The sequence below is a fragment of the Gymnoscopelus braueri genome, assembly GCF_963280865.1.
Source record: "Gymnoscopelus braueri genome assembly, chromosome: 22".
Lineage (NCBI taxonomy): Eukaryota > Metazoa > Chordata > Actinopteri > Myctophiformes > Myctophidae > Gymnoscopelus > Gymnoscopelus braueri.
In genome coordinates, this window is record NC_137624.1 from 20,289,926 (window position 1) to 20,317,133 (window position 27,208).

General features: G+C 41.2%; 2 protein-coding genes across 2 annotated transcripts; both read right to left on the minus strand.

The window, feature by feature from the left end:
* Positions 1–3,765: 3,765 nt before the first annotated feature.
* On the minus strand, positions 3,766–13,634 carry swi5 (SWI5 homologous recombination repair protein). Its single transcript, XM_080419144.1, has 5 exons — positions 13,434–13,634; positions 12,142–12,190; positions 11,587–11,696; positions 11,052–11,146; positions 3,766–4,762 (listed from the first exon to the last, which is right to left on the minus strand). Exons 1-5 carry the CDS (start codon positions 13,523–13,525, stop codon positions 4,698–4,700), a joined length of 411 nt encoding a protein of 136 aa, XP_080275270.1. The 5' UTR covers positions 13,526–13,634; the 3' UTR covers positions 3,766–4,697.
* An 8,686-nt stretch (positions 13,635–22,320) lies between these two features.
* On the minus strand, positions 22,321–26,420 carry LOC308078427 (protein FAM163B-like; the record flags this gene model as incomplete). The annotated part of the gene is made up of 2 exons (XM_080419587.1): positions 26,298–26,420; positions 22,321–22,761 (listed from the first exon to the last, which is right to left on the minus strand). The coding sequence occupies exons 1-2, from the start codon at positions 26,388–26,390 to the stop codon at positions 22,321–22,323; spliced, it is 534 nt and encodes a 177-aa protein (XP_080275713.1). The 5' UTR covers positions 26,391–26,420.
* Positions 26,421–27,208: the final 788 nt, after the last annotated feature.

The window sequence follows — 27,208 nt, forward strand, 5'->3', positions numbered from 1 at the left end:
TGGTGAGTGTATACATTACAATAACATATCCTATGAATAACGGCCTCCTTGTTCTGTGTGGCTTTCAGGATAACACTGTGGATTCATTCAAATTCCTAGTAACAGTAATCTCAGAGGACCTCAAGTGGGAGAACATCACCTCCCGTCACCAACAGAGGATGTCCTTCCTGCTGCAGCAGGTGAAGAAATTCAACCTGCTGCAGAAAATCATGGTCCATTTCCAGTGGGGGAAGAAGTACTCACATTTTGTACTTAAGTAGAAGTAGCAAAACCACAATGTAGAAATACTCCGTTACAAGTAAAAGTACCAGTATTCAAAGTTTACTTGAGTAAAAGTACAAAAGTATTGGCATCAATATATATAAATATCAAAATAATAAAATTAAAAGTACTCGTATGCACATGTCCCATTTCACAAGTTTTAAAATGTATAAAAATAACGTCGAAAATAGCAGATCTACAAGCTCACAATACTTCGCAAAGCGACGCGTTGTGAGCTCCTCAGCTAAATGTGTTAAAATAGCATCACAATAACTTTAACCACTTTATCCATATTTTATACGTTGGCTATTCAAAAATAGCAGATACCAGTATACAAGCTCGCAGATGTGCTGCGAGCTTGTACATCTGCTATTTTTGAAAAATCTCGTAAAAAAAAAAGGTGTTTGAAAGATTTTGAATACTTTCGATTTTTTTTAACACAAATCTTCTCTTCTGGGGGGTGCTTGGCACACATTTGGGGGGTCCTTGACACAAAAAAGTTTGAGAACTACTGGTCTGGTATATATCGTACCTGCTGCTAAGTGTCTCTACTTGAACAAGGGGCTGATATTCTGGCATTATTTTCTATTTTGCCCATGCACCTTATTTGACATTGTGTTATCTGACTTTGTTTCCCGTTTCTTTTTTATTCTCTATTCTTGTGGCTATTTTTGAAACTGCAAAATTGGGAGCTTGTACAAAAATCATGTGACCCACACTTTCACACCTGTAAAATTGTGAGGTGAGAAAAAGTTGAACTTTGTACAGTATCATCATCTGCTGCAAATATATGTGCAAACTGTCATTAAAATAATTCAGATTTTATGACAGTACTTGCACATTAACTAATGTACAGATCATTCGAACATGATTGTATTGTCGATATAATAATAAAAACAATTGATAAAAAAAAAAAAAGTACAGATAAGGAAAAATTATCCTGTGACACGCAACATAATACACGTTCTGCTATCTTTTACGCATACTCAATCACTGAAATACACATGCACATACTGTACAGACAGGCTGCTCTTCTGCCCCCATCAGATCAAACATTATCAGTGTTTGTCAGACAGATAACGACACCTTATTATGTCATTCGCCCGAATCGCCCTCATGTTCTCCTACCAGCATGTATTATATTGTATGCATCAGAGGCAAATATGTGTTAAGGACTTCTCAATTTAATGGGTGCAGGTATCCAAATATTGCTCTTTAAAACAGCAATCACTGACTGGAATGAGGTTTTGCAACAGTTATCTAACAGCCTTAAACGTACTTCACATTTCAGGCTAACAAGAGATTTAGGAGATAGTATGATCTGAGCTGAGCAGATATCCACATGGTGGAACAAGAGTAGCCTGTTCAGGCACAGCTTTCCTTTGATAGCCAGCTGAGTTTGATAATGAAAACTAAGCAATAATCCCCAAGAGGCCATGGTTTACAGTGATTTCATAACAGCTAAGGGGCATCCTTAGGCACAAAATGGAGCAGACTGCCTAAACCCACTTAGCTGATCTAATCGTAGAAAACTATAGACATATCCGAATTAAAACGTTTTTCATAAAAAGATCACAAGAACAATTTCTAGAAGAAAGATGTCCCTGACTGCCTGCACAAATGGGAAGTTGCTACGCAAATGTATGGAAGGTCCTGAATGGTGAATATTGTAAACACACCGTTGGCACAGTAATGTTAATGAATGTAGTTATGTGTGTGTGTTTATAGAGCATTTTACATTCTTCAACCAATAATAATCAAGGACCGGAAGTATCCTTTTTTATAAATGCAGATTTACAATAGAGTGGTCCAGAGGGGTTTTGTAGGCAGGAGGAGGAAGTTAGCATCTTTCTGGTTTCCTAAAAAAAAAGATTTTTGCATAAATATTTTTATTATTGCCGAAAATACGCTCTGCTGCTCCACGTCTGTGGAATGCCCTCCCCGACCACTTGAGAACATCACAGTCTACTGACGCTTTTAAAAATAGACTAAAAACTAATACAAGAGCGATCGCCCCAAAACAAGCTCGCCTTCGGGTCAAATCTGCCTATGTCGGAACGGACACGTATGTCTGGCCACCAAAGTCCACTCGCCCCAGTCAAACGGTCGGACCCACAAATCTGGCGACCTCGGAACGATCAACCTACTCGGCCACGTTCAACGTCTCAGGGGCACCGAGACTAGGGGGGGGGGGGGATTTACGATTCTATGTAACTCTAAAGTTACATAGTTACTGAGTCGGCTGAAGCGGACTTCACCGGACATCGCTCGCCTGAGCTCGCTCAGCGGTGCCTCTCGTGGCTCAAGTCCACTTTAGACGGCGTACCTCCGCCAGTGTAACTGTTTTTTGCCTAACTACTTCCTAACTTAACCCATGAGGCCGATTAAAAAAAAATCGTCTAAATCCTAACGGTTTTATGAAAAACTTATGTTGCAATATCAGTGGTTCTCAAACATTTTCTGGGGTCAAGGACCCCCAAAATTATATGTATTTGGCCCCTTAAAATATTTTGTTCCAGGGACATATATATGTCACAGGGTGAATGGAGATCCAGGGTGATTGAAGACAGAGCGCTCGTTTTTAGGCACGGGGCTTCGGGGCGATGCGGGGCTTTTCGAGACAGGGTTTATTAGCGAGGCTCGCGAGGAGGAGGATGAGAAGGAGGACGCGGCGCTGCGAGGCGGGGGGTTATTACGCGAGGCTCGCGAGGAGGAGGAGCTCCTCCTCCTCCTTCTCCTCCTCCTCCTCCGAGGAAGAGAAGGAGAACGCGGCGCCAAGAGGCGGGGCTTTGATGCGACGCGGACCTGTCTTTTGTTGTTCCCCCCCACATAGCAACCAGGAAGCTACGCTAGGGGAACGCTGAACACAAGTTCACACGCACACGCTTGTCCATGACGGAGGCGCGCCGACTCAGTAGAGCTTGAGGCCGAGGAGGCGTGCGAGTGCCCGCGCTGACCGGCCGATGCTGACCGGCCGATGCTCTACTAGTCGACACAGCGCCGTTCGAGTTGTAAACCGATAGGAACAGAATAGTTATTTTCATGGATCACTGTGTGTGTGTGTAGGTGTGTGTGTGTGTGTGTGTGTGTGTGTGTGTGTGTGTGTGTGTGTGTGTGTGTGTGTGTGTGTGTGTGTGTGTGTGTGTGTGTGTGTGTGTGTGTGTCAGGGAGAAACTAAAACAAAAGCCAGCAGAACACAATAAAAGTATCTTAACAGTCCATTGAAAGCATGAGCGCGTGCGCGTGTGCGTGCGCGCGCGTGTGTGTGTGTGACTGTGTGTGTGTGTGTGTGGTCACTGGTCGCGGCCATATATGCTTGTGCACAAGCCTGGCTTGTGGCTCCCTCTAGTGTTGCTTCTACAGAATTGCTGGGTGGGTGGTAAAAACGAGCGAGCCTTCTTCAATCACCCTGGTTCTCCATTCACCCTGTAACATATATATATTTTCACAAATAAAAATAAAATAGTAGTCTCGCATGGCCAGACTGTTGCCTCCCACAATTTTCAAATGCTATTGGTCATACAGTCTGGAGCACGGAAGCTCTTTTGATGATCAAGCGATAAAGCGGATGTGAAGCCTCCTCCCCACTTCCGTTTCGTCTTTACAGCGCAAATGTATCCTAATATAAATATAAATAAAAAATAATCTAAGCATATGTAGCTTGCTGCTTAGCAGAAATGGAATTTGAAAAAAAATCTAAAGATGTCTTAAAATATATTTTCATTAACGGAAATGACAAACAGATGCCACCTTCCTGCCTCTGATTTCGGGAGGTGTAGTTCCAGACTCTATAAAGCATAAAAAAAATTGCAGATCTACAAGCTCATAGCGTGGCACAAAGTGTGTTAACCACAGACTTTCTTTCAGGCATCTAACTAAAAGAATCTATAGACTGAGACAAGGGAACAAGTGCAAAAATGCTAACTCGCTCCCAGGTTTGAAGAGAACTAACACTTTGGCACTCAGTCAAAAACTTTTATTTTAAAGTACCAAATGCACATATTCTTGTAAGACTACTGTATACTGTATACACAATCAAATTAAATAAATAAAACTGTACACGTTGAGATTTCAAATTGAAACTCTCAGGGGTAGAAATATCCTGTATTTCACTGGCATCATGCTTAAACTTATCCCAATATCTCTTCAGATCTACTCTTGGAACAAACAACTTTTATGCAAGGGGCTCTGTTTTCCCCCCATTTTTGGGCAAGCAAAGATGATTCCTTCCATTTATTTTTCATTAAAGTCTTAAGTTACAATTTTTTTTAATGAAATGAAACCAGTCCTTCTGCATTGTCATTTCCCACTCACCACATTCATTACAGTCAATTCAGTTCTATCCTGGTAGGCTTGTTCTTATTATTTCACGTCTTCCTCCATTTTTCTCCTCTCCTTGGTCTGTGACTAGAGAATTATTCACTCTTCTTTCCCAATCAGTCATCCAGTTCCAAATCAAAGTGGCTGTAGAGGTCTCGTGTTGTGGTTCCCCTAAGAGCAGCTGTAAGAAATAGTGGAGTAGGGGTCAGATCCCTTGAGAAGGCATTAGATTCTCCCGCTTTTCTATTCAAACAATTAAGAACTTTAACTTCATGTGTTAATTAGATACTTGTTTAACACATTTGTTTGAACAGAGAGATCTTCTTGAAGCAAAAATCTACAGTAACGGACACTGCATATAGTATATATTGCAGACAAATCATACTATTACATCAAAATGAGTCCGGTTTTAGCTATAAACCATAAACGTGTAGGGAAGATACTCCCAAAACGTAGTTAACCAAGCTAATGTATAAATACTCTACACTGTAAATTACCCTAACCCAACACTTAAACTAATCAATTCATTCGATTATAAAACAAAATATTGATAATCAACTTTAATAAACATAATTGTCGGTATTGATGGAAAATGATTAAAACTAGGTTTTCAAGACGCTATGTGGCCTTCAAATCTAGTCCCATATTGCACTGATCAGAGCAATGGTCACAGAGTTATGTCCATCTGAAGTGTTAAACACTGCTGTAACACTACTGTAGTGCCTCATCTGTGTGCAATTTAGGCTTTTTGGTGCATCATGCCAGACTCCTGAACAGTGTTTGTGCCAAGTTTGGTGAGGATTGGAGCAACAGTGCACCTGTGGCCCCAATGGGGCTACCCATGGTCTCAGGTGTGACTATTGTCATGGCAGACCCCTGAACAGTGTTTGCGCCAAGTTTGATGCGGATCGGAGCAACGGTGCACCTCGCAGGTCCAGATGTTACGTTTGTGACCTCCACCGTCAGTCCACCCACCCACATTGTGAAAAAAATACAACCAACAATGCATTGATGAGCAATGTTGTCAGAAAATCACCAGAGGACAAACAATAAGCAAACATGGATGCTGTACAAAGGATCATGGTGAATTTGGTAGCTTTGCTGTTTGGCAACTTCGCATAATTATAGTCTACTCGAGTTTCAGTCACATAGCTGGCGTGCAGGAATTATTAAAAGGCTGTTTTACCTGTTAACCAAAATACCAACAGCTTATCGCATCTTTGAAGGTATGCCTGTGACCTTCAACCAATACAATAACTGAAAGGAAGTTCATGTACAATTCACCCAGGAACCAGTTGCAAAACATCACACTAAGCATTATAACTCATCATTATGCAGCGTTACAAACTAAGAATACATATTATTACTGTTTTTACTAGGTCTTAAAGGGCTGTCCAAATCAAGCAATATGCAGTACTAGTAATGGAGTTATACGTTGATAATTATGTGAGCATCCACACTGATGTTATTGTTATAGTTGTGGAGTGGAATCTGCCATACACTAGAGATTCTTAAAAAGTTATAGTATTCATAGTTATCATTAGTTATTATCATGCTATCATGTTCTTGTGCTTTTTTTGGACGGCCCATTACTAAAGCTGTTGCACCACACAAATTAGTTATAGCATATCTCTAAGTAACAACTATTTACACATCTACTTACAATGGCAGACCGCTTTGACTTCATCTGGCCTGTCTGTTACTGTGTGCACTTCATCAACATTTTACAACATGGCACCTTGCCGCACCTAGTGGGCAAGCTGTCTGTCTTTCTGTCTGTGGCTAATCTTGCGAACCAATGGACCGATTTATTATTATAAAAGTAAACCACTGGTCTAATAACAAAATCTCACATCTTTAAATCTGTAAAACTATAATGCTTTAAACTAAAGCAAATAATAAACGTCCTCTTAAAACTTAAAGTGACACTAGCCCAGTGAATGTCAGGGACAGACAGACAGAAATAAGTACATAGAGAAAGACAAAGAAACAGTTGTCCATATAAGAGTGTTCTGTAGGCCCCTTCCTCACGTCTCCTCTCCCGATTTTGAGACCAGCCTACCCATCTCCTCTCCTCCCTCTCTGAGAGAACAGAATAACTGGCAGCACAACAGCAACTCAGTGTTTAAGTGTAGACGGTTTGTGAATGTGTGTATGTATGTGTGTATGTGTGTGTATGTGTGTGTGTGTGTGTGTGTGTGTGTGTGTGTGTGTGTGTGTGTGTGTGTGTGTGTGTGTGTGTGTGTGTGTGTGTGTGTGTGTGTGTGTGTGTGTGTGTGTGTGTGTGTGTGTGAGTGCGTGTGAGAGAGAGAGAGAGAGAGGGAGGGAGAGAGAGAGAGAGAGAGAGGGAGGGGTGGGGCGGGGCGTGATAGCCTATGTTTGCATTTGTCAGTATGTGCAAGTGTGTGTGTGCGTGCCTGGGTGAGCATGATGTCAAAGACTACCATTGTGACAAGGGGGAAACGCCACCTCCATTCACTAAGAGGTCATTATAAACCAGCCTCTCCACTGTACAGACAGCAGAGACTCAGAGAGATAGCAAGCTTAAAAGAGATTTGGACATAAGGGAACGACCAGTTCCTTATAAGGATTAGTAATCTGTGAACATGCTGAAAAGGTTATGATAATCCGTAGATAAAATGATCCATTAATGGTGGGAAAACACCAGAGGGCTAAAAAGAAAAAAATAACTTGAAACTGCATAAGAGTTCAGCATAATTATTCATGGTTAGAATCAGTGAGCTCAATTGCATATTAGGATAGTTTGCATGAATAACAGTCATTTTACACACACACACACACACACACACACACACACACACACACACACACACACACACACACACACACACACACACACACACACACACACACACACACACACACACACACACACACACACACACACACACACACACACACACACACACACACACACACACACACACACACACCTGTCAATGTGAACTATGCCATACTTTCTCAACCCCTAGGAATTACAACACACACACTCAAGTTCCCACAGAAACACATACAAACACAACCAGTCATGTACTATAAGATAGAGATGGGTCAGAATGAGGGCTGTCACAATTATTACACACCGGTAATCGCCTAATCACAATTATTTTAGATAATTGCAATAATTATTTTAATAAGGCTTCGTCATAATCACCTCCATGAAAACTTTTCAGATATTTTCAAACATTTTCCAAAATAGTGGAAATAGACAATATACAAGTTCAAAACGCGCCGCGATGTGACGCGTTTTGAACTTTGAACTTAGCCGTAGATCGGCTATATCCACTATACAGTAGAAAGTTTACGAGGCCTAAAAGCCAAATAGAAATGTCATTTCTATTCTAACAACAGAAACACAATCAAATTGTTAATCGCAATTATTATTAAGTACATTTTCATCAATAAATGAATCATTCTTGAGGATAAAAATCAATTATATATATATATATGTTTAAAGGGCTATACTGCCATCCAAAGGCTGACCACAGTAACTACATTTTAGGGTATTATATATTTGAGTAACCTCTGTCTGTCTGTCTTGGTGTCTTGGTTAGTCTGTGGTCTGGCAGTTAGGTTTCGCTTTCGGTTTGCATGCTGCAGTTAGGTTTCGCTTTCGTTTTGCGCGTTGCCAAATCATGTGCGAGAAACAAGCACCGGTGTTGCAAGGAACGTCTACACGCTCTTCTGTCTCCGTCTCCGATGTGCGGGCCAGTGGGGTGACCAGGGGAGATGGGGGGGGGGGGGGGGGAGAGAAACCGCGCGACAGGACGTGCAATAACCCCAAGTTTGCAACTACTTTCGCCTGCGCCCTTCACCGGGTATGGTCTAGTCCTCCTATAATTCTAGTAACCTCTGAGACCAAACCTGTGAAGCCAAACCTGTGAGCCCAAACCTCTGAGCCCAAACCTCTGAGCCCAAACATTTTCCTGCCCAGTTCTCCTCAGTGCCTGGAGCTACTGATCTCAAATTGCGCACAGCCATTCACCATTACGATGTGCGTCGGACTGCGAAGCCCGTTTTTCGATATCACTAAATCTCAGCTGTTTATTTCCATTTTTATGTCAAAAATTGTTCTGCCCGGTTCTCCTCAGTGCCTGGAGCTATTGCTCTCAAATTGCGCACAGCCATTGACCATTACCATGTGCATGGAACTGTGAAGCCCGTTTTTCGATATCACTAAATCTCAGTTGTTTATTCGCATTTTTAGATGTACCGTTGTGTGTGTGTGTGTGTGTGTCTGGCCGCATGAGAATGTACCGCATGTGTGTGTGTATATATAATATATATAATGGGTGTAGTTATTTTTTTATCTCCACCAGGCCGGAAGACCGGGGGCGGGATTATGTTTTTGCTCCTGTCCGTGTGACTGTGAGCAGCTAATCTCGAGCACCGCTGGACCAATCAGCATGAAACTTTGCACGCACACTCCCAGTAGGCCAAGGATTGGCAAGAAAGAACCTCCACCTCAAAGTTTCAAATCGGCCTCATGGTGGCGAACAGGCTGCTTCACGTCTTGCCTATACTCTTGACCTAGCCTGGTTCCAGACGAATCGGCCTTTGCAAAATTGCATTGCACTTGACCCATAAGTTAAAAAAATGCTAAATAGTCTAGTTGTGCATAATTTAGATTATAGATGAATATGGATGTAGACGTTATACATCCTATATTCATATATAATCTATTGTCAGTTAAAAATTTGAATAACTGAGATATGTACTGTAATGCAGTTTAATGATATGAAGAAAATAAGAAATCATATGCTCTACAACTGATGCTGGGCTAATGTCTGGGTAGTTTAAGCAAGAAAACAGGACACACAGCAACAGCAGTATGTGACTGGCAGCACAAAACCTCAGCAGCCTTTTCATGCCAGCAAACAAGGAGGCAAAACAACATTAGTCAATATGGGAGTGGAAAATGAATGTACGCTTTGTTGATTGTTGAGACAAAAAATAAATATTAGTCTACTAGGACAGCTGCTGGCCAATCTCCAGGTTTTAGAAAAATAAATAAATCAAGCCACTAAAAGCCTTAGCGAATAGTTGCAAAAACAATCAGGGCCAACAATGTGGGTGTAAATACAGCACATTACTGTTCAGCTCGCACTTTGACTAGATCCCACCCACCTGCAGTATAATATACTGCAGGTGGGTGGGATCAAATAGTTATCGGAGGCTGCAATCATATTATGATTGCAGCCTCCGATAAATATTTGATCAAATGGGACAATATGAATGGGTAGTAGGGATGGGACATTTAAATGGAAGGGATAACCGTGTACACAAAACAAAATCGCCATCCACTTTGGACCAATTAACTGAAAATTTGAAATAACTCATAAATAATATGAATTATAACAAATATTGTAACTGTTACTTAATACCTTCAGCAGTGTTACATACTTCTGTTACAAGACAATACTAGTGTATGGATGAAACCCTCAATCTTTAAGAGTAGGCATTTTCACATTTTCAGATTTGTAAATTTGTAGATTTGTAGATTTGTAAATTTGAACATATGCCTGTGTGTTCCACTTTTAAATCTATGCGACTCACTTCAAAGGAAAGGCACGCTCAACTCGAGGACAGTCGTGAGAAGGTCTTGAATAAACAGATTCTCGATAAACAATCTGCACTCGCTAGAGTCTCACTCCAGTAACACTGAGGAAGGCCTGCGTGCCGAAACGCGTCTGTTCGTTTGGTTGACTGCTGCTGCGGATCTTCAACATTATTAAAAAAAAGACTCTCAACGCAAGACTTCTACAGAGAGTGCGGATTGTTTCTTCCTTCCACTTTTAAATCTTCCAACTATTTTTTTTTTTAAAGAATGAGGTTTTTCCTTTTTATCACTACATTATTAGTCGTCATCAATTCCAGTGAGAACCAGAATCACAAGTCAGTATACACAACGGTGTAAAATAGCTAAGTACATTTACTCAAGTACTGTACTTAAGTACAATTTTGAGTATTTCCAATTGACTATACTTTTACTTCTACTCCACTGCATCTCGGAGGCAAATATTGTACTTTTACTCCACTACAATTAATTGAAAACTTTAGTCACTAGTTAATTTGCAGATATAAATTATTACATTATAAAGCATACACTAACCACTTTAGCCTTATTTTATACCTAGGCTATTTTCAAACATTTTAGTACTTTTATTTTTGGTACTTTAAGTACATTTTGATTTCCGGACTTTTACTTGTAACCGAGTACTTCTATATTGCAGTATCGATATTTTTACTTATTTAAAACTTTTTCCACAACTGAGTATACAGGGGTCCAGCGGTTAAACGTGTCTGAGAATCGTGTGTGTTTGTGTGAGTGGCTGGGAGGGTCTCAGCTTTTGTCAAATGCAAGAAGAGGGGCTCCAAGGTTGAAAGGTTGGGAGCCAGTGCATGGTCTAGCTACAGCGAGACTATCGCTACATTAACGTTCATCTTACCAATGTGTCCCAGCAGTGTTTGCCCGATGTCTTTGATGTCATTATACTCATGTAGCAGGTCAATGTGCTGACTCAGCTCCTCCACTCTGTAACCTCTGGACACGCAAACACACAAATACACACTAATTACACTCAAGCAATAGCTATTGTGAACACAACAGCACACTGCAAAACACACAATCTGTATATCCTTGTGGGGTCATCATTACACTTTTTTTTAAATTAAAATGTAACCCTAACTCCTGAATGCCTAATCGTAACTTTGACCGCAGGCTGAATATTTCAGTAATAATAATAAAATAAAATAAAAGCCTTATCCATGAAAAAAAACGTTCCCTTTCTCAAGGGGACCTGAAGAATTTTCCCACAAGGTCAATCTTGACAGATATTACTACAGGGGAGTTTGGTCACCACATGGACAGCAGAACAAAATGTGTTCCGCTATCCATGTGTGAGAGAGACAGACTGTGTAAATACACAATCTCTCTCTTTCTCTCTCACACTCCCACTCCCACACACACACTTTTGTACTCACTCTGCCTCTAGCAGTGATATCTCTGTGTCTAGCTCCTGTTGTCTCTTCCTCAGCTCCTGCACCTCCTCCTCAGGGTTTACTTTGGAGTCTTGGTTTGCACGCGTCTGGAGCTGACAGGTACAACATAGACCAGTGGTTCTCAACCTTTTAAGGCTGTGACCCCCCCCCCCCCCCCAAATAATCATATTTGAACTGGGGACACCGCACCCTGATAAGCATGTGGGAGAATGTAGGAGTTGAGGCATTCAATTTTGTTTGACTCGGTTCCACTGATAAACATTGTGAATATAGCAGATCTACAAGCTCACAACGCCTTGTAAGGCTTGTAGATGGCCTAGATGGGCTATTTTCAAAGATTTTGCCTCTTATATTATTTGACAATTTGGCCAATGTTTGACCAGATATATAGCATATTTTTATGATTACTTTTGATACAGTAATAGTGCGTGCGTGTGTGTGTTATGTTGCGTTTGTGGGTTATCATGCAAAAGGCAGGTATAAACAACAATACATGTCTATGGTGGAGTGTGCATTGAGCTTGTGCTGTCAACTTACTGGTGATTTAAAGCTGGAATGGACTTTCTTAAAACTTGAGGATGGGGTGCTGGGGGGGGCAGAGAGAAAAGGAGAGAGATACAAAGAGAAGAGGGAGTACTTGAATATATGGATACAATAAAACAAATGATCAAAATCAGGGACAAAGAACACATTAGTTATGTTTTAATGATTTGATCACTTCTTGAGCCTTTGCCTATTCACAAAGATTTGTCTTTTTTTGTGCAATGATGTCCACACTGTAGAATGCAATGTGGACTATAGGTTTTGTCTTAAATTACAGCAAAAGGGTATTATTTTACATTGTACAAATGTTAGTGGCTTTAATGGAAAATAAAATAAAGAATAGATAAATGATATCCTTCAAAGCAGTCAAACTTTTTAAAGTTATGTTTACTGCAGGTAAGGTAACTGAGATGAGGAGGCATGATGATAACTGATGAATGAATCTATTTTATGTGTCTGTTTTGATGTTGTAGATCGTCTATTTTCCAATTTTTTGCCTCCTTTTATTATTTTTATTTGACTTTTTTGGTTTTTTATAGAATAGTCTGTTGATTACTTTTGATGCAGTAATGGTCTTTTTTCTTTTTTTCACAAAAAAAGTCTCAAAAGTCATTAAATTGTCACTTCACACTGTCATCTGGGGACCCCCCCTAAATCATGTGGGGACCCCACTAGAGGTCCCGACCCACAGGTTGAGAACCACTGCCACGGCAATTAACACATAGTCCTATTTGAATCTCATTCATTTCACGTCAGTGGCAACAAACAGACAAAACTAACTACAACACTGATGACACGTCCCAACTCCCAGGTGCATCCATGAGTCCACTTTTGAGGTATTTCTACTTTACTGGAGTATTTCCAATATGCAATACTTTTACTTCTACTCCACTACATCTCAGAGGACAATATCATACTTTTACTCCACTACAATGATTAGAAAACTTTAGCTACTAGTTGTAGTTACTTCGTAGATTTGTATTATTATTACAAAACATACGGCCATTTGAAAATAGCCTATCAACAAGCTCACAATGCGTCCCTGTGAGCTTGTAGATCTGCTATTTTCAAAGGATTTGAATACATTTTATATGATACCTTGTGAAAAGGGACATTCTGCATAATGAGTACTTTTGGTACTTAAGTATACTTTTACTCAAGTCAATTTTAAATACTGGACTTCTACTTGTGACAGAGTATTTCTACATTGATACTATATTGATACTTTCACTCATTAGTAAAACATTTCAGTACTTTTCCCACCACTGACTAAATAGAATGACAACCTTCTCTGAGCTCCAATCGTGTTCTGTCTTCTTTTCGGTGTTGACAACGCACTGACACCGCAATTGGTCTCGTCAGATTGCTCTGTATCCATAGTTGCCAAATTGTTGCAAAAAACAACGTCAATGATTGTACAAATATGTCTATATTGAGTAAATAGTCACTCTTCATTCCAACTCAGCGCTAAACGAAGCGATTTCGTTCGTGCTGTTCATTGTTGCCAGATATTGCGAGAGAAATAAGCAACGAGGTCTACGAAAACAAACTTCATCATGATTTGTGTGCATGGGGATCTCATCTTAAACAAGCTCAGTGCTTAATGAGTCTTCCAGTTTAGTAGACCTTGTACTGTGACTTTGTACTTCCATGTACTGTTGTTCTCATGTCTTACTAAATAAAGTACATCAATCAATCAATCAATCAATCAAGAGCCCAAAAGAAGGCCACATGAGCGTCGGATATTTGATAATAGCCGAGCTACAAGCTCACAACGCGTCGTGATGCGACGCGTTGTGAGCTTGTAGATCGGCCATTTAAAAAAAATAAAAAAGTGAAACATTCAATCTGAATATTTATTTTGAACTAATCTGGTTCAGGGGTCACGAAATACTTTTAGATGGGGGGGGGGCGTGGACAAATACATTAATTTGGGGGTCCTTGACAAGAAAATGTTTGAGAACCACGGTTTTAAACAACATTTAGGAAGCCAAAATAAGAAACAAGCCCAAAAAACGCAACCCACAACTACCAATATTAACAAGCAACAACAGAAAAAGAAACCTAAAGTCGCTTATAATAAGCAGACATGGCAACACTGATGCTGGTCGCGCCAGGATGTAAACAGAAACATTCTACATTCTCATTGGTTGGTTTCATAATGAGGCGGGGTCTAACTCTATGGGTCTAACACATTCTCATTGGTTGGTTTCATAACGAGGCGGGGTCTAACACAGGATAGTAGGGATTCTTTTCCCCCTCTACTTTATTGAACAGTGTACCATTCATCATCCATCTCATTAGAGCACTCACTAATATTAATATTAATAAAGGTATTCATAATGCATGTATTTGGTAAATAGACAAATACATAAATAAGCACACAGATCAGTGAAATAATAAAGATGAAACATTAAAAAGCATTTATTTTGTGCAATCTTTGCTGCTATTAGCTGGACAAAATAAGGCAGTGGTAAATAACTAATCATTCAGATAAGATGGTGAAAGGTGAATAGTGACAGTTTTCCTATCCTCCGCCGTTTTATTTACACATTATATTTAGTCAATGTCTGTATTTGGCCACCAGATGGCAACAATGTATCTCTTTAAACTGCCAGTGAGTTGCTGAATGCTCTTCTTTTCTTTGTCTCATATCTCCCAATCCACTTTGCATCCAAGCAAGTATTCTAAATCGGTGGACGATTAATGAAGCAAAAGGTCACATTCAGCCCCTTGCCAACCACACTGTTGCTAACTACGCACTAATACATTTACACACACACACACACACACACACACACACACACACACACACACACACACACACACACACACACACACACACACACACACACACACACACACACACACACACACACACACACACAGGTAGCTGTATTCTCCACATAGACCCGCTAGACTAGAGCCTTAGTATGGTTCACTCACTACTAGACAAATACCAATACCAATTTGTAAAAAAAAACAAAAACAAAACAAGACTGGGTCAAACGGCATGGTGTCCATGTGGATCTCTGACATCATCAGTAATGTTCATCTGTAATTTTCTGTAAATTCACCCATACATTCATACACCAATGGCGGAGGAAACCAACCTGCTCATCGGGAGCAGGGTCTTGCTCAAGGACTTGCTCAAGGACACTTTGACACTAACTGTTTTTTAAACATTGGGATAAAGCTCAGTAGAATCATATGGTATAATTACAGAGAAAGCAGTGGATTCTACTATCACGATGTTCAAGGGGTTTATCTATCAGCACTTCTATTTTGAGAACAAGAATTATTTTAGGTCAGTTTTGAGTTTGGGTAGTGAGTCGAGAATCTTTATGTCTTTTGGAAGATCATTCCACATTTTGGTGGCAGCATCGTATAATACATTTTTGCCCATGTTTGACATGGTAAAAAATGATGACATGATGGTTAAGTGAAGTTATAAATGTAACTGCAAGAGCAATACTTTTACTATTAGGCTGGGATTCACTATGCTGGTGCTGTAGACGATGTTATTACACACCCATGCTCACCAAATAATCGCTATCTATCAAGTCTTTGTGTCATTATTATGTATACAAGATGGCTGTCCTGCCTTCTATACGGCATACATATTATTATTAGAGTGTTCCTGAGAGATTTTACAGTGTAGAGCTGCAGTACACAAATCCTGTCACCATCCTTAAAAAAATTTAATTGGACTTACTTTGTCTGAGTCTCAAAAATGTATGTTGACTTGGTGTTAACTTAATAAATTAGTTTGTTAAACAAAATTGATATATTTGCATAAATGTGCCAATCCTATTTTCTTAATATGTTGTAAAGCCTGTAATCTGTGAAATGATGTGACATACTGTTTAGTATTTATCAACAAATGAACTGCCATAGTCCTAAACTGGAACCTGCACTGCAGAGCTCCCTACAGTATGTGCTGTAGCTGAAACCCTGTCCAATATACTGTGCTGCTATTGTGCTCTCTCTTTTTCAGAATGTTTCATAGTCTAGAAAAACAAAGGGAAAGTTATACACAATCAATACTGTTTTGTGTAGCTGAGTGTTTTATTTCTATTCTATTTTTAGCTTATTACTACATGACATCATAATTAATCAAGCACATTTCAGAACTTAGCTTTTGTTCCATTTGATTGCTATAGTTCTGTAATCAGTTGTGTATGTTCTCCAACACCTACTACACTGTTACAGTGGTTACTATGTCAAACACACCCTTTCAAGTTTTTTTTGATAAATTAATACTCACTAATCATCCTCCTTTGTTCTCAGAGGGAGAGATTTATATTTTAGGCCTGTAGCCTCTTCACAGTGTGCTGACCCTGGAACTGCTGGGTATTTGTTGTCCTATTAAAGAACAATTGAGATACAAGATATGTGTGGTGACAGAAAAGTATAAATTGTTCTCAGGGGGGTGTTTGACGTTAATGTCATTTCCTCTGCTCATTCTTGTACACTCATCCTTCACTACCTACAACCTGAAAGAGGATTTGATGATAAGCGGAGGAGAGGAGAAAGGCAGATGAGGTTGAATAAACATGGAGAGCGTGAGGAGGTGGTTGAAGAGGAGAGGAAAGACAAGATGAGAGGAAGAAATTGATAAAGTGTGGAGAAGAGGAGGACATGAAAGGTGTGTGGTGGGAGAAGAACAGCAAAGGAAGAAGACGAAGAAAAGAGGGATGAAAAATAAGTGGTGGTGGAGGAAGATGAAGAAGAAGAAGAGAAGAAGAGAGATGAGGAAAGAAGACACTGGTTAACACTGTCAGTAGCCAGTAGGAACATTAAGCCTCCTATCTATCATGTTTATAATTCATGGCATCCTGGCCACTCCTCTGTACTGCATCTAAACTCTGCTGCTGGAGAATTACTACCAGAGACCATAAAAGCACACACACACACACACACACACACACACACACACACACACACACACACACACACACACACACACACACACACACACACACACACACACACACACACACACACACACACACACACACACACACACACACACACACAACGAGAGAAAGAGGGTGGAAAGGGCAGAAGAACGCAAAGAGAAAGGACAGGGGGATACAGAGTGAGAGAGAGGGAGGAGAGACAAGATGAGACAATGGGAGATGTGAGGTAATAGCAGAGATGGAGTGAATGAGAGATTGTGTGTGAGAGAGAGAGTGGAGAGTAGATTGCTGGAGGGTGAGCGCGTAGGGCTCATATAGCAGAGGGATGATTCAAAGCGCATGTCATAAAACATCGATACCACACCACAGGCCATGCTACCAGGCCTGCCCGCACTGGAGACGGTTATGCCTCTAAATAATTCAAACAGTCCATGCAAACATGCACGCACGCACACGCCCACGCGCACACAAACATGCATGCACATGCATGCACATGCACACGCAAACACACGCACATACACATACATTTTGACAATAGTAAATGATAAGATGATATTCTGCCACGGATAACAAATAAGAATCCACAGAGTCCACAGACTACGGGAGTGTGTAGGGGGATAAATTAATGGATAGTTCAGGAGGATAGTGTAAGGGTAATTTATACTTAGTTGTGCGCCGGTAATCGTGCACCAAAATAGCAGATGTACAAGCTCACAGCTCTGCTATTTTGGTGCGCTACACGGTGCACAACCAAGTATAAGTCAGGCTTTATGGAGCTCATTGGATCAAGCTGTTGATGTTGTGTGGTCTTGGTCTTGATGGACCGTTACATTTCCCAGAGGGTGCGATGGTTCAGTGAGTGAGCAAGGTCAAAGTATTCCATCCTTTTCTTTTCTCCCGCCAGTTCCTCGGCAGAGGTCGCCTGGTACCCAACCCGTTTTTGTGAGTTTGTAGATCCTCCATTTCTGGCGCATGACGCATGGTACGACAAAGTATAAATCAAGCTTCAGTCTTCCAGTGATCCTTGTCCTTGGAAGAGGAGGAAGAGGCACTGTGTACCACACAGTGCTTGAGGAGAAGCAGACTAATTTATTTCACAGTGAAAAAAAAAGTATTAACAGGGGTCGTTGTGATAGATGTTCAACTTCCAGTGTATTGCTGCGGGGAAAACATCTTCTTTTTGACCACAGCTGTTTTCTTCCCGCTTGGTGACGGTGGTTCTGAGAAACTTGAATGACTCAGCAGAGTTCACCGTTCAGCCATTCATCTCCAGGCTCATGTGGTAATGTGATCCCTTCAAACACCACTACTGAGGCTGCATGCATGCATACTGTATACTCGTGGGATTATGTGAGTTTGGAGCAAACATGAATCCATGCAAACCTGTGCATATGCATGAATATACATGAATGTGCATGTGTGCATGTATTTTGTGTCAGTGTTCATTCAAGTTGGATGGTGCCTGTGTGTGTGTGTGTGTGTGTGTGTGTGTGTGTGTGTGTGTGTGTGTGTGTGTGTGTGTGTGTGTGTGTGTGTGTGTGTGTGTGTGTGTGTGTGTGTGTGTGTGTGTGTGTGTGTGTGTGTGTGCATTTGTTTGTGGGCCATGCGTGTTAATGTGTGCAGACAGTCCAGAGCAGAGCAGTCCTTGTAATTGTCACGTCCCCATGTACAGTAGCATGTAGCCTACAGTTCATCCTGAGGTTAAAACACATCACATGTGTTCACAGCTGGGTCACTGATGTATATTGGAAACAAAGCTGAGCAGAGCAGTAGCGAAAAGAATCACACCATCCAGAATACCTTAAAATTGTTACAGTATACAGTAAGTAGCACGATACCCTGGGCTCAGTATTCTATTCAGTTCTATTGTTTTTTGTTTCAGTTCTGCATGTCAACAAAGTTCCATTGTGAGTGTTATGTCTGGAATTCCTGGACCGCTATGTGCTTTGTATTACTGTTATACGTCTAGTATTCTGTTCTATTACAAGCAGAAGCAGCGCTGCGTTATCAGCTTGCCCGGCGGGTTTCGGTACCCAGCTGGGTGCGGAAACCCTCCCCCCTTCAGAACCTTCAGTAGTAAGCACATTATATGTGAGTTAGGTGTGGTGCACTTGTGGGTATACCTGTAAGCTTCTTTGCAACACCACAGGTCCAGCTCACAGCAACAGCTTCGCTCAGCCAGCCTGGTCGGAAAAATCCATCTGCAAGCCTTGCTTTCCAACATACATTTCACAGAGAAAATGGAATAGGGAAAGGTCTGAAGTTTCATCTAATGTTCAGTGCAGACTCACTGAAAAGGAGGGGACCAAGTATCACACACTTAGTTGACCTGGGGGACCCCGGTCAACTAAGTACTGTATATAGGGTTTAAGTGGTTTAACTGTGTATTCCTTCTCACTCATTTTGCCACTTATTGAATATGACTCTCTGATACCAGGGTTCAGTTTGTTGACAAAAAAGGGTAACAGTTTCTTAACCACTTACTGTAAGCCCTATATATTTCCTACGACAAATAGTAACTAAGTAAATATTTCTTATATAAATTGAACAATTCGCCCAAAATAGGAACAACAGGGTTAATGTGGTTAACCCTGTGGATGCACATCTGCTATTTTTGCCAAATGTTTGCCTATTGTGACCTGCCCAGAGTAGTCTGGGTTAAACAACGTCTTATTATCAAACTTGTGAACAATTATATCAAGATTAATATCAGCTTGAGAAAAGGCGAGGGGCAGGGAAGGGTCCCCGCTACAACAGGGGTTTGCTGAGGAGAGAGGAAGAAGAGAAGAGAATGATACAAGTACAGTAAATTAAATCAACATTCAGTAGGGTCAATTGCTCATCCAAGGTTCGTTTTTTCTCTGCCAGATAAAATAAGTGGCAAATAATTACGCACACTGAAGATATTTTGACACCATTTTATTAGCAACCATGTGTTTGTTAGTTACACCATTAGAAACAATGACAGAAACATTGCTGCTGTAATTTATAGTCTGAAAATCTGCTGGAACATAAACAAATGCAAATAACTCACATATTGTAAGATAAAAGCAACACTGAAGTTTAAAGTACACCAATAATAATATCTATTATCTAATATATTTCTCTTATAATTCTTTATGGCACTAAATTTCCTGTGCAACTGTCACTGAATGATTATTAAAAAAAATCACTGAGAAAAATAACTGTGTGTATGGATGTACAGTATGCTATGCACTATGCATGATGTGTGTCTGCATGAAAGCACAGCACATGTCACAAAAGGAAGATGAAAAACTAGTCACTGTTGCATCTTGTGGGAAAGTAAAGGAGCATGATAGTTGTTCAACTGAACAGAGAGGCAGAGAGTCAGAGAGAGAGAGAAAGAGAGAGAGAGAGAGAGAGAGAGAGAGAGAGAGAGAGAGAGAGAGAGAGAGAGAGAGAGAGAGAGAGAGAGAGAGAGAGAGAGAGAGAGAGAGAGAAAGAGAGAAAGAGAGAAAGAGAGAAAGAGAGAGAGAGAGAGAGAGAAGGCAAGACAGAATCCACCACCCATATATAGGTATCTGAGATGGACAATAACCCACAGCAGAGCCAGTGGCTTCATGCCCCTCATCCTTCCACCAACCTTCCTTCTGATTAAATCCAGGCAATAAATAATTTTGCTCATTAAACGTGTGGCCTATGGGTATAAAATGTAGCCACTGCCCTTCCTGGCAGAATAACATCAGCAGCACCACCTCCGGGCATGTTAGCCGAGTTCAGATAAAATATAAATAAATAAATAATTGAATAAATAAACAAGAGGACTTAATTACCCGGTACATGGAGCAAATGTCATATTCCTCAGTTCAGCAAGTGGTTTATGCCATGTCCTGTTAAACATATATAGATGAGCCTTAATTGAATTCAATAAACCCAATAACACATGGGATGTGGTGAACATTTGACAACCTGAAACTTCAGCGAAGAACTGTAATAAAGAGCATAGTAAAGGTAAGGTGTTACTGTAGAAACATTTCGCAATTATGCAACGTGTTCTAATAATAATCAGTAATAACAAAATTATCTCAGAGTAAAATAAACCTTTACAAAGCAGCTGCAGACACGTTTAGGTTTCATTAAACCATTAGGTTAGGCCAACTCTTAACTCTTAGTACTCACTTAGCCTAAATTGGCACATCATCTATGATACCCTTCCCCCACCATTTAGCACATGTATAAATGGTGTGTGTGTGTGTGTGTGTGTGTGTGTGTGTGTGTGTGTGTGTGTGTGTGTGTGTGTGTGTGTGTGTGTGTGTGTGTGTGTGTGTGTGTGTGTGTGTGTGTGTGTGTGAAATGTTATTGCAACCTGGATTTGGGTTCCTTCCGTATGTTTTCTTTGTGTATAATCTGAATTCTGGTTTAACAATTGCTCTAGCGCCAAAGTATGTTAAAGAAACACACGCAAATGCTAGCAAATAGTCCCCTTTGGCACCTAGTCAAGCCAAGAACAGTGTGGTCTTGGCTTGTAGCATGGCAGAGGCTATGCTGTTATCCCGCACTTAGACAAAGCCTCTTGGCAAACTGGTGCAACTCTATGAAAGGATGTTTGAAATAACTAGGAACTTCCATCCTCTATGAGCCCTTTATGTTCTAATGGCCTTAGATAAGTTTAGCTAAAACTTCACCAGTTGACAGCTACAAGATGAAGTCCCACAATCTACTGTACCTCACCCCATCCATCTCCAGTTCTCCAGTTGGTACTCAGTTATATTCCATAATGTGAATGTTCCATGGATAGGGAAAAAGACAGATCCTCCAGTAACATGAGAGGGACACATGTTCTATTTTCAGCAACCATGGTATAAGAAAATATTTTGCAGGTATGTCAATTTAGCATGGTGGGTAGCGCATGGGTCTTTGGGCCAAGTAGGGCTCCACAAAGTTTGTCAAATCTGAAAATGTTTTGTTGTTTTCCTCGCTCGCTCTCTGTTTTTGGTAAAAACAGAACAATTCAAAACATAACAGATTTAGGAGCTTGTGTTATTATGAAATGACCTTAAACACTGAGCATAAAACTTCTTGACGGATCTGTCCTGAGTGCCAAGTGAGTTCCAAGTCAGCAGAACCAGAACCGATCAGACCAGACCAGACCAGACCAGACCAGACCAGACCAGACCAGACCGGTACAAACTGGGTGAGATAAAAAAAAGGCTACACCCAGCTCCAGGCCCTTCTTAGTCACAGCCCATCCACTTTCACGTCAGTACAAATCTACCCAACCTTCCGGCTGCTAAACATCAGTGCTGATACTGCAGCTGCGTGCGAACATGTCCCTCATGGTGGCCGACCGGGGAAGGTTGTGCTTGCGGTAACTGGTTAGTTCCAGGGGCACGGGCAGGTCCAGGTCCTGCTGCTGAACGCTGCGATAGCTGATCCGTTCGCCCCCATTCCTCAACCCCTCCGGCTGGTGGTGGAGCTGGGGCTGAGGGGGCTGGAGGTAGAACGGCAGCTCATAGTGCGTGCAGGACGGACAGAACGTCTGCGACCGTGTCAGTTTCCTGGCCAGGGGAGGGGTGGAGAAAAGGACAGGGCCATTGGGGACGGAGGAGGAGGCGGCGGCAGAAGCTGCCACAATGTTGTGATTGGAGTGGACCGGCGGGAGGCGGGACGTGACGGCGAAGTCGGGCTCCTCCTCCTCCGACTCGGATTCTTCCTTCTTACAGCAATAATACTATAGGTGAAGGGTAAAGGAGAAGGGCCGTACGTGACAATGAGGTGGAGAGGAAGGAGAGAGAATGAGAGGGACGATAGAGCGGAGACACAGGGGAGGGGAGGAAGAGGCGGGAGGCGGAATGATGGGGAAGAAAATAAAAAAGGAAGGAAAACCAGAATGTGCAGGAGAGAGGGAGGGAGGAGAAGAAAGGCAATGAGGAGACAAAGGATAGAGGGAGAGATATGAAGACAAAGTCAAAGTTAGGGACAGGACGGGCATTTGTTATCATGAAATGTCAAAATCTGCGTTATTGTCTGAATAACAATTACAGGAAAAGCAATCATTTGGCAGATTGGTTTATTTGTGAAATGATGAATCCCACTAATAAATTATAATTAAGCCTCCATATTATTGTCTTTAGAGTGTTACTGCTCTTCCTTTAATCTTCCCATCAGTGATGAGGTCACTGTCCTTGTATTTGTCTTCTTACCCGTCTTCAACCCTCTGCTTGCCACTTATCTTTCTCCTATTTCAAACAACAGCTACAAATGTCTTGTCAATGGACATTCATATTTTGCTGAGAATGCTGCATGTATACTGTACTAGTAAATATAAATGTGTTTGTTTTTTCTTAAATGATTCCAAAAGCCATTTTTCCAGTCCTCCTCCAATCTATTTCCAGACTGTACCTGGACTTACGTTGGGATCATACAAATTCTCTCACAAAATGTTCATGGTACCCAGGCCTCTCCATTGCAGACCCAGAGTTGCCAAGTCCCCCCACACAGATTAAAGCATGATCAGGGATGTCTTCTGCATCTGGTTACTAAAATCCATGATTGCCATTGAATGCAGCCAAAACACTCAATTCAGAAAGGAAAGTTCAGCCATCAGACCTCCATGTCTTTGCTTACACTCTATGACTATCCAGAGGTGCATCTTAATTTATTGCAACCCAGACAAGGAATCCACAACATTTTGTCAAGCCCAATCTGTCTTTATAAACATTCATACCTTTTGAATACCATATTAGCTATAGCTGCTGTGCTATAGGATGCTTAGGATGCAGCAGCAATGCTTGTTACAATAGCCTGATTTATACAATTGCTTATCTACAAGCTCAGATATGCCATTTTCAGCGGGCGCTACTGTCACACGACCGAGTATAAATTATAAGCATAACATTTGAGATCACACACCTAAAGTTATTTTGATTAGTCTAACTTAGGCGAAGCATTTAGGCAACATTTGTATTCTCATGCTCAACTAGAAAAACACTTTTATTTTCTTGATTTGAACCATTTACTTGCTTAAAAAAATGCATGTGCACATGTAAGTGTACACACACACGCGCGCGCACACACGCAAGCATGCGCACACACAGGTACTTCTGAAGCACATTGCAACTTGGTTGAGAAAAGTATAAATATGCCCTTTATTATGAATACAGTTCTAAAGACAGTCTAGATACAGAGATACCAGTACCATCTGCTAAATCCTGGAACTGTGTGACCCACTTACTACTCACTAGTCACTCCACCACAAATCCAAACTTGAGTTTGGGTTTTAGTTAGTTATTTCAGATCGTCCTGCTCTCTATTTACTAAAAATAAAAATAAATGGAAGCTAAACGGATAACTAAATACTATTTAGTAATCCATCTAAATCTTTTTAGTTTATTTTTTTCTTTCTTTCTCTTAATTTCTTACATAGCTTACAGTACATTTATTATAAACAGCAAAACACAGACTCCTTTTTTTCTCTGGTATAGATGCAGTTGGCCAACTAAAAGTTTCCACAGTTCTCCGAATTAGTTTGAGCACAAGAATTCTGCTGTTATGCAGTACATGCTCTAGGCTGAAAGCAGAGAATATGGTATGTAGATAATATTCTTTATCTAAGTTACAGTATATGCAAAAGCAAAGGGAAATCCTCAGCCGTGTAAAATATGATATCCCTTTTTCTTTTATGTTGTTGCGTATTGATGAAAATGCTAAATAATTTTCAAGTTATCTCTCAATGAAGACACAATAATCATTGTTGTTGATTAATGTTTTTCATATTTCACTAACTAGACTGGCCAACTTGGGAACGATGCAAGTTGGGAATGCATGCCCTACCCGGTTATGCAATACCCGTTGTCAGAGTACCCATGGTACCCAAGCCTCTGGTGGCCGACTCTGGGAGTGCAGCTTACCACAGCTGGGGCCCTATACAAACGTCACCTGTTACATAGGCACGTCATTGCTGATTGGATCGTGCTCAACGAATCACAGTAGGAAGGTGACTTGAAGCCACTTGAATTTTTGTTCCCGCCCCGCCCACAGACCATTACATTGGAAGGCTCTGGTCCAGCCCTAGCCTCGCGTGGCCAGACACAGTCACTGCTAATCTGCTTTTTGTTTTTTTGCATTGGCAGATTCGTCTGGAACCAGGCTAGTCCCGCCCTGCCCACAGACCAATCAGAATCTTTGGCTTGTGGACTTTCGAAACCACCCCTTTCACACAGGAAGACTCCCGAATGGAGAAGCAGAGTGTAAAAAGAACAAACGCTGAACGAAGCGACTTAGTCTGGATTCCATACTAACAAACTCATACACTATAACATATATAACATACTGAAAAATGTATATCTTTTCATTGACATTCTATTCCAGTATGATGGCATTTATTATTTTTCATTCTACAAAGCACCTGACAAGATGTCCCAGATAGACACACATTTTATCGTATCTACCAGAGGTCATATCTGCATTTTGACAACTTGCAGAACAGACGTAGCATACCAAAGAACTGTTGAAGCTCCCATTTCAAACACAGAACCCAATTCTTTGTAGCAAATGGCATAGAAGGTTATAACTAATGTACCAATGTTCAGCATGCAGACTGAGCATGAGGAAATGCTGATGAAAGCCAATGCTCAAACATCGTCATTTTCTGCTTAGTGCCGTTCCTTAAAAAGCATCCAAAGTTATTTTTTGTGACTGCACATTTATTCCAACTGTGGTGTTAAAGCCCTGACATAACTGGAGGTGTACACCAACAATTGTGATAACACATTGTTAATAATGACATAAGAGAATAAAGTCCAGACAAGTAAAGGCTGGTTATTATGTGATAATGAATTGCATTTTTATAGCGCTCAGTGCTCAAAGCACTTTACATTTATTCATCCCTACAGGGGGGGGGGGGGGACAATGGGAGGTGAAGAGTCAACGCCAGCGTCCTCACTTTTTCCCACATTCACACACCAATGGTGGCAAGCTAGCGCCGACCGACTCATTGGAGGCAATGTAGGGTTCAGTGTCTTGCCCAAGGACACTTCAACACTAACTATGGGGGAGCCCGGGATCGAACTAGGAACTTTGCGGTTCCCATCCGGCCGCTCTACCCCTGAGCCACTGAGCTCAACAGACAAATAAATGAATTCATTCATCCATTAAAGGGTTAAAAGTGTGTGTGTATAAGAGAGAGAGAGAGAGAGAGAGAGAGAGAGAGAGAGAGAGAGAGAGAGAGAGAGAGAGACTATTGGTAAGAAGAAGTTGTGACCTTACCTGCAGCCTACAATAACACAGTATTGCAATGATACACAGTAAGATGACTGTAGCTAGAATTCCTCCAGTGATGACCACTGTCCCGGCTGTCATTCGAATGCCTCTCCATCAACACCCTACAGAAAGCACAGGGAGGGAGCGAGAGAGGGATTTATAAATATTAATATAGATACAAAGTTTGTTCGTTCTACACGCACGCACACACATATATATATAGAGAGAAGATAGATATGTGTACTTAGACAGACAGACAGACAGACAGACAGACAGACAGACAGACAGACAGACAGACAGACAGACAGACAGACAGACAGACAGACAGACAGACAGACAGACAGACAGACAGACAGACAGACAGACAGACAGACAGACAGACAGACAGACAGGACAAGAGGAAAACATGGAGAGAATGACAAAAAGACAGAACATATCACTATACTGTATTGGTTTCATTAAGTGGATTATAACAGTGCCATCTCAGTGTGACTCATTGAATTATCCACCGTTTGGCAGACACTTAATACAATCAACGTTGCTCATAATACAGACAAGTTTCAGACCGGAAGACAGAGAGGAAGGGGGAGGGAGGGAGGGGGAGAGGAAGAGAGAGAGAGAGAGAGAGAGAGAGAGAGAGAGAGAGAGAGAGAGAGAGAGAGAGAGAGAGAGAGAGAGAGAGAGAGAGAGAGAGAGAGAGATAAAGGGTGAGTTGGGGGGCAATGAGATAGAGATGGGTAAATCGGAGGTGACTGAGCAAGCGACAGAGAGAGAAGGAGTTCAAAATGAATGGAGCAGTGTTCACGAGGGAGTGATAAAGAAGAAATGGGGGAGACGGAGAGGAAAGACGGCTGGGAGAGAGGGCAGAGGTGAGATGAAGCATAGAAGAGTGTAGTGCGGAGAAGAGAGAAAAGAGA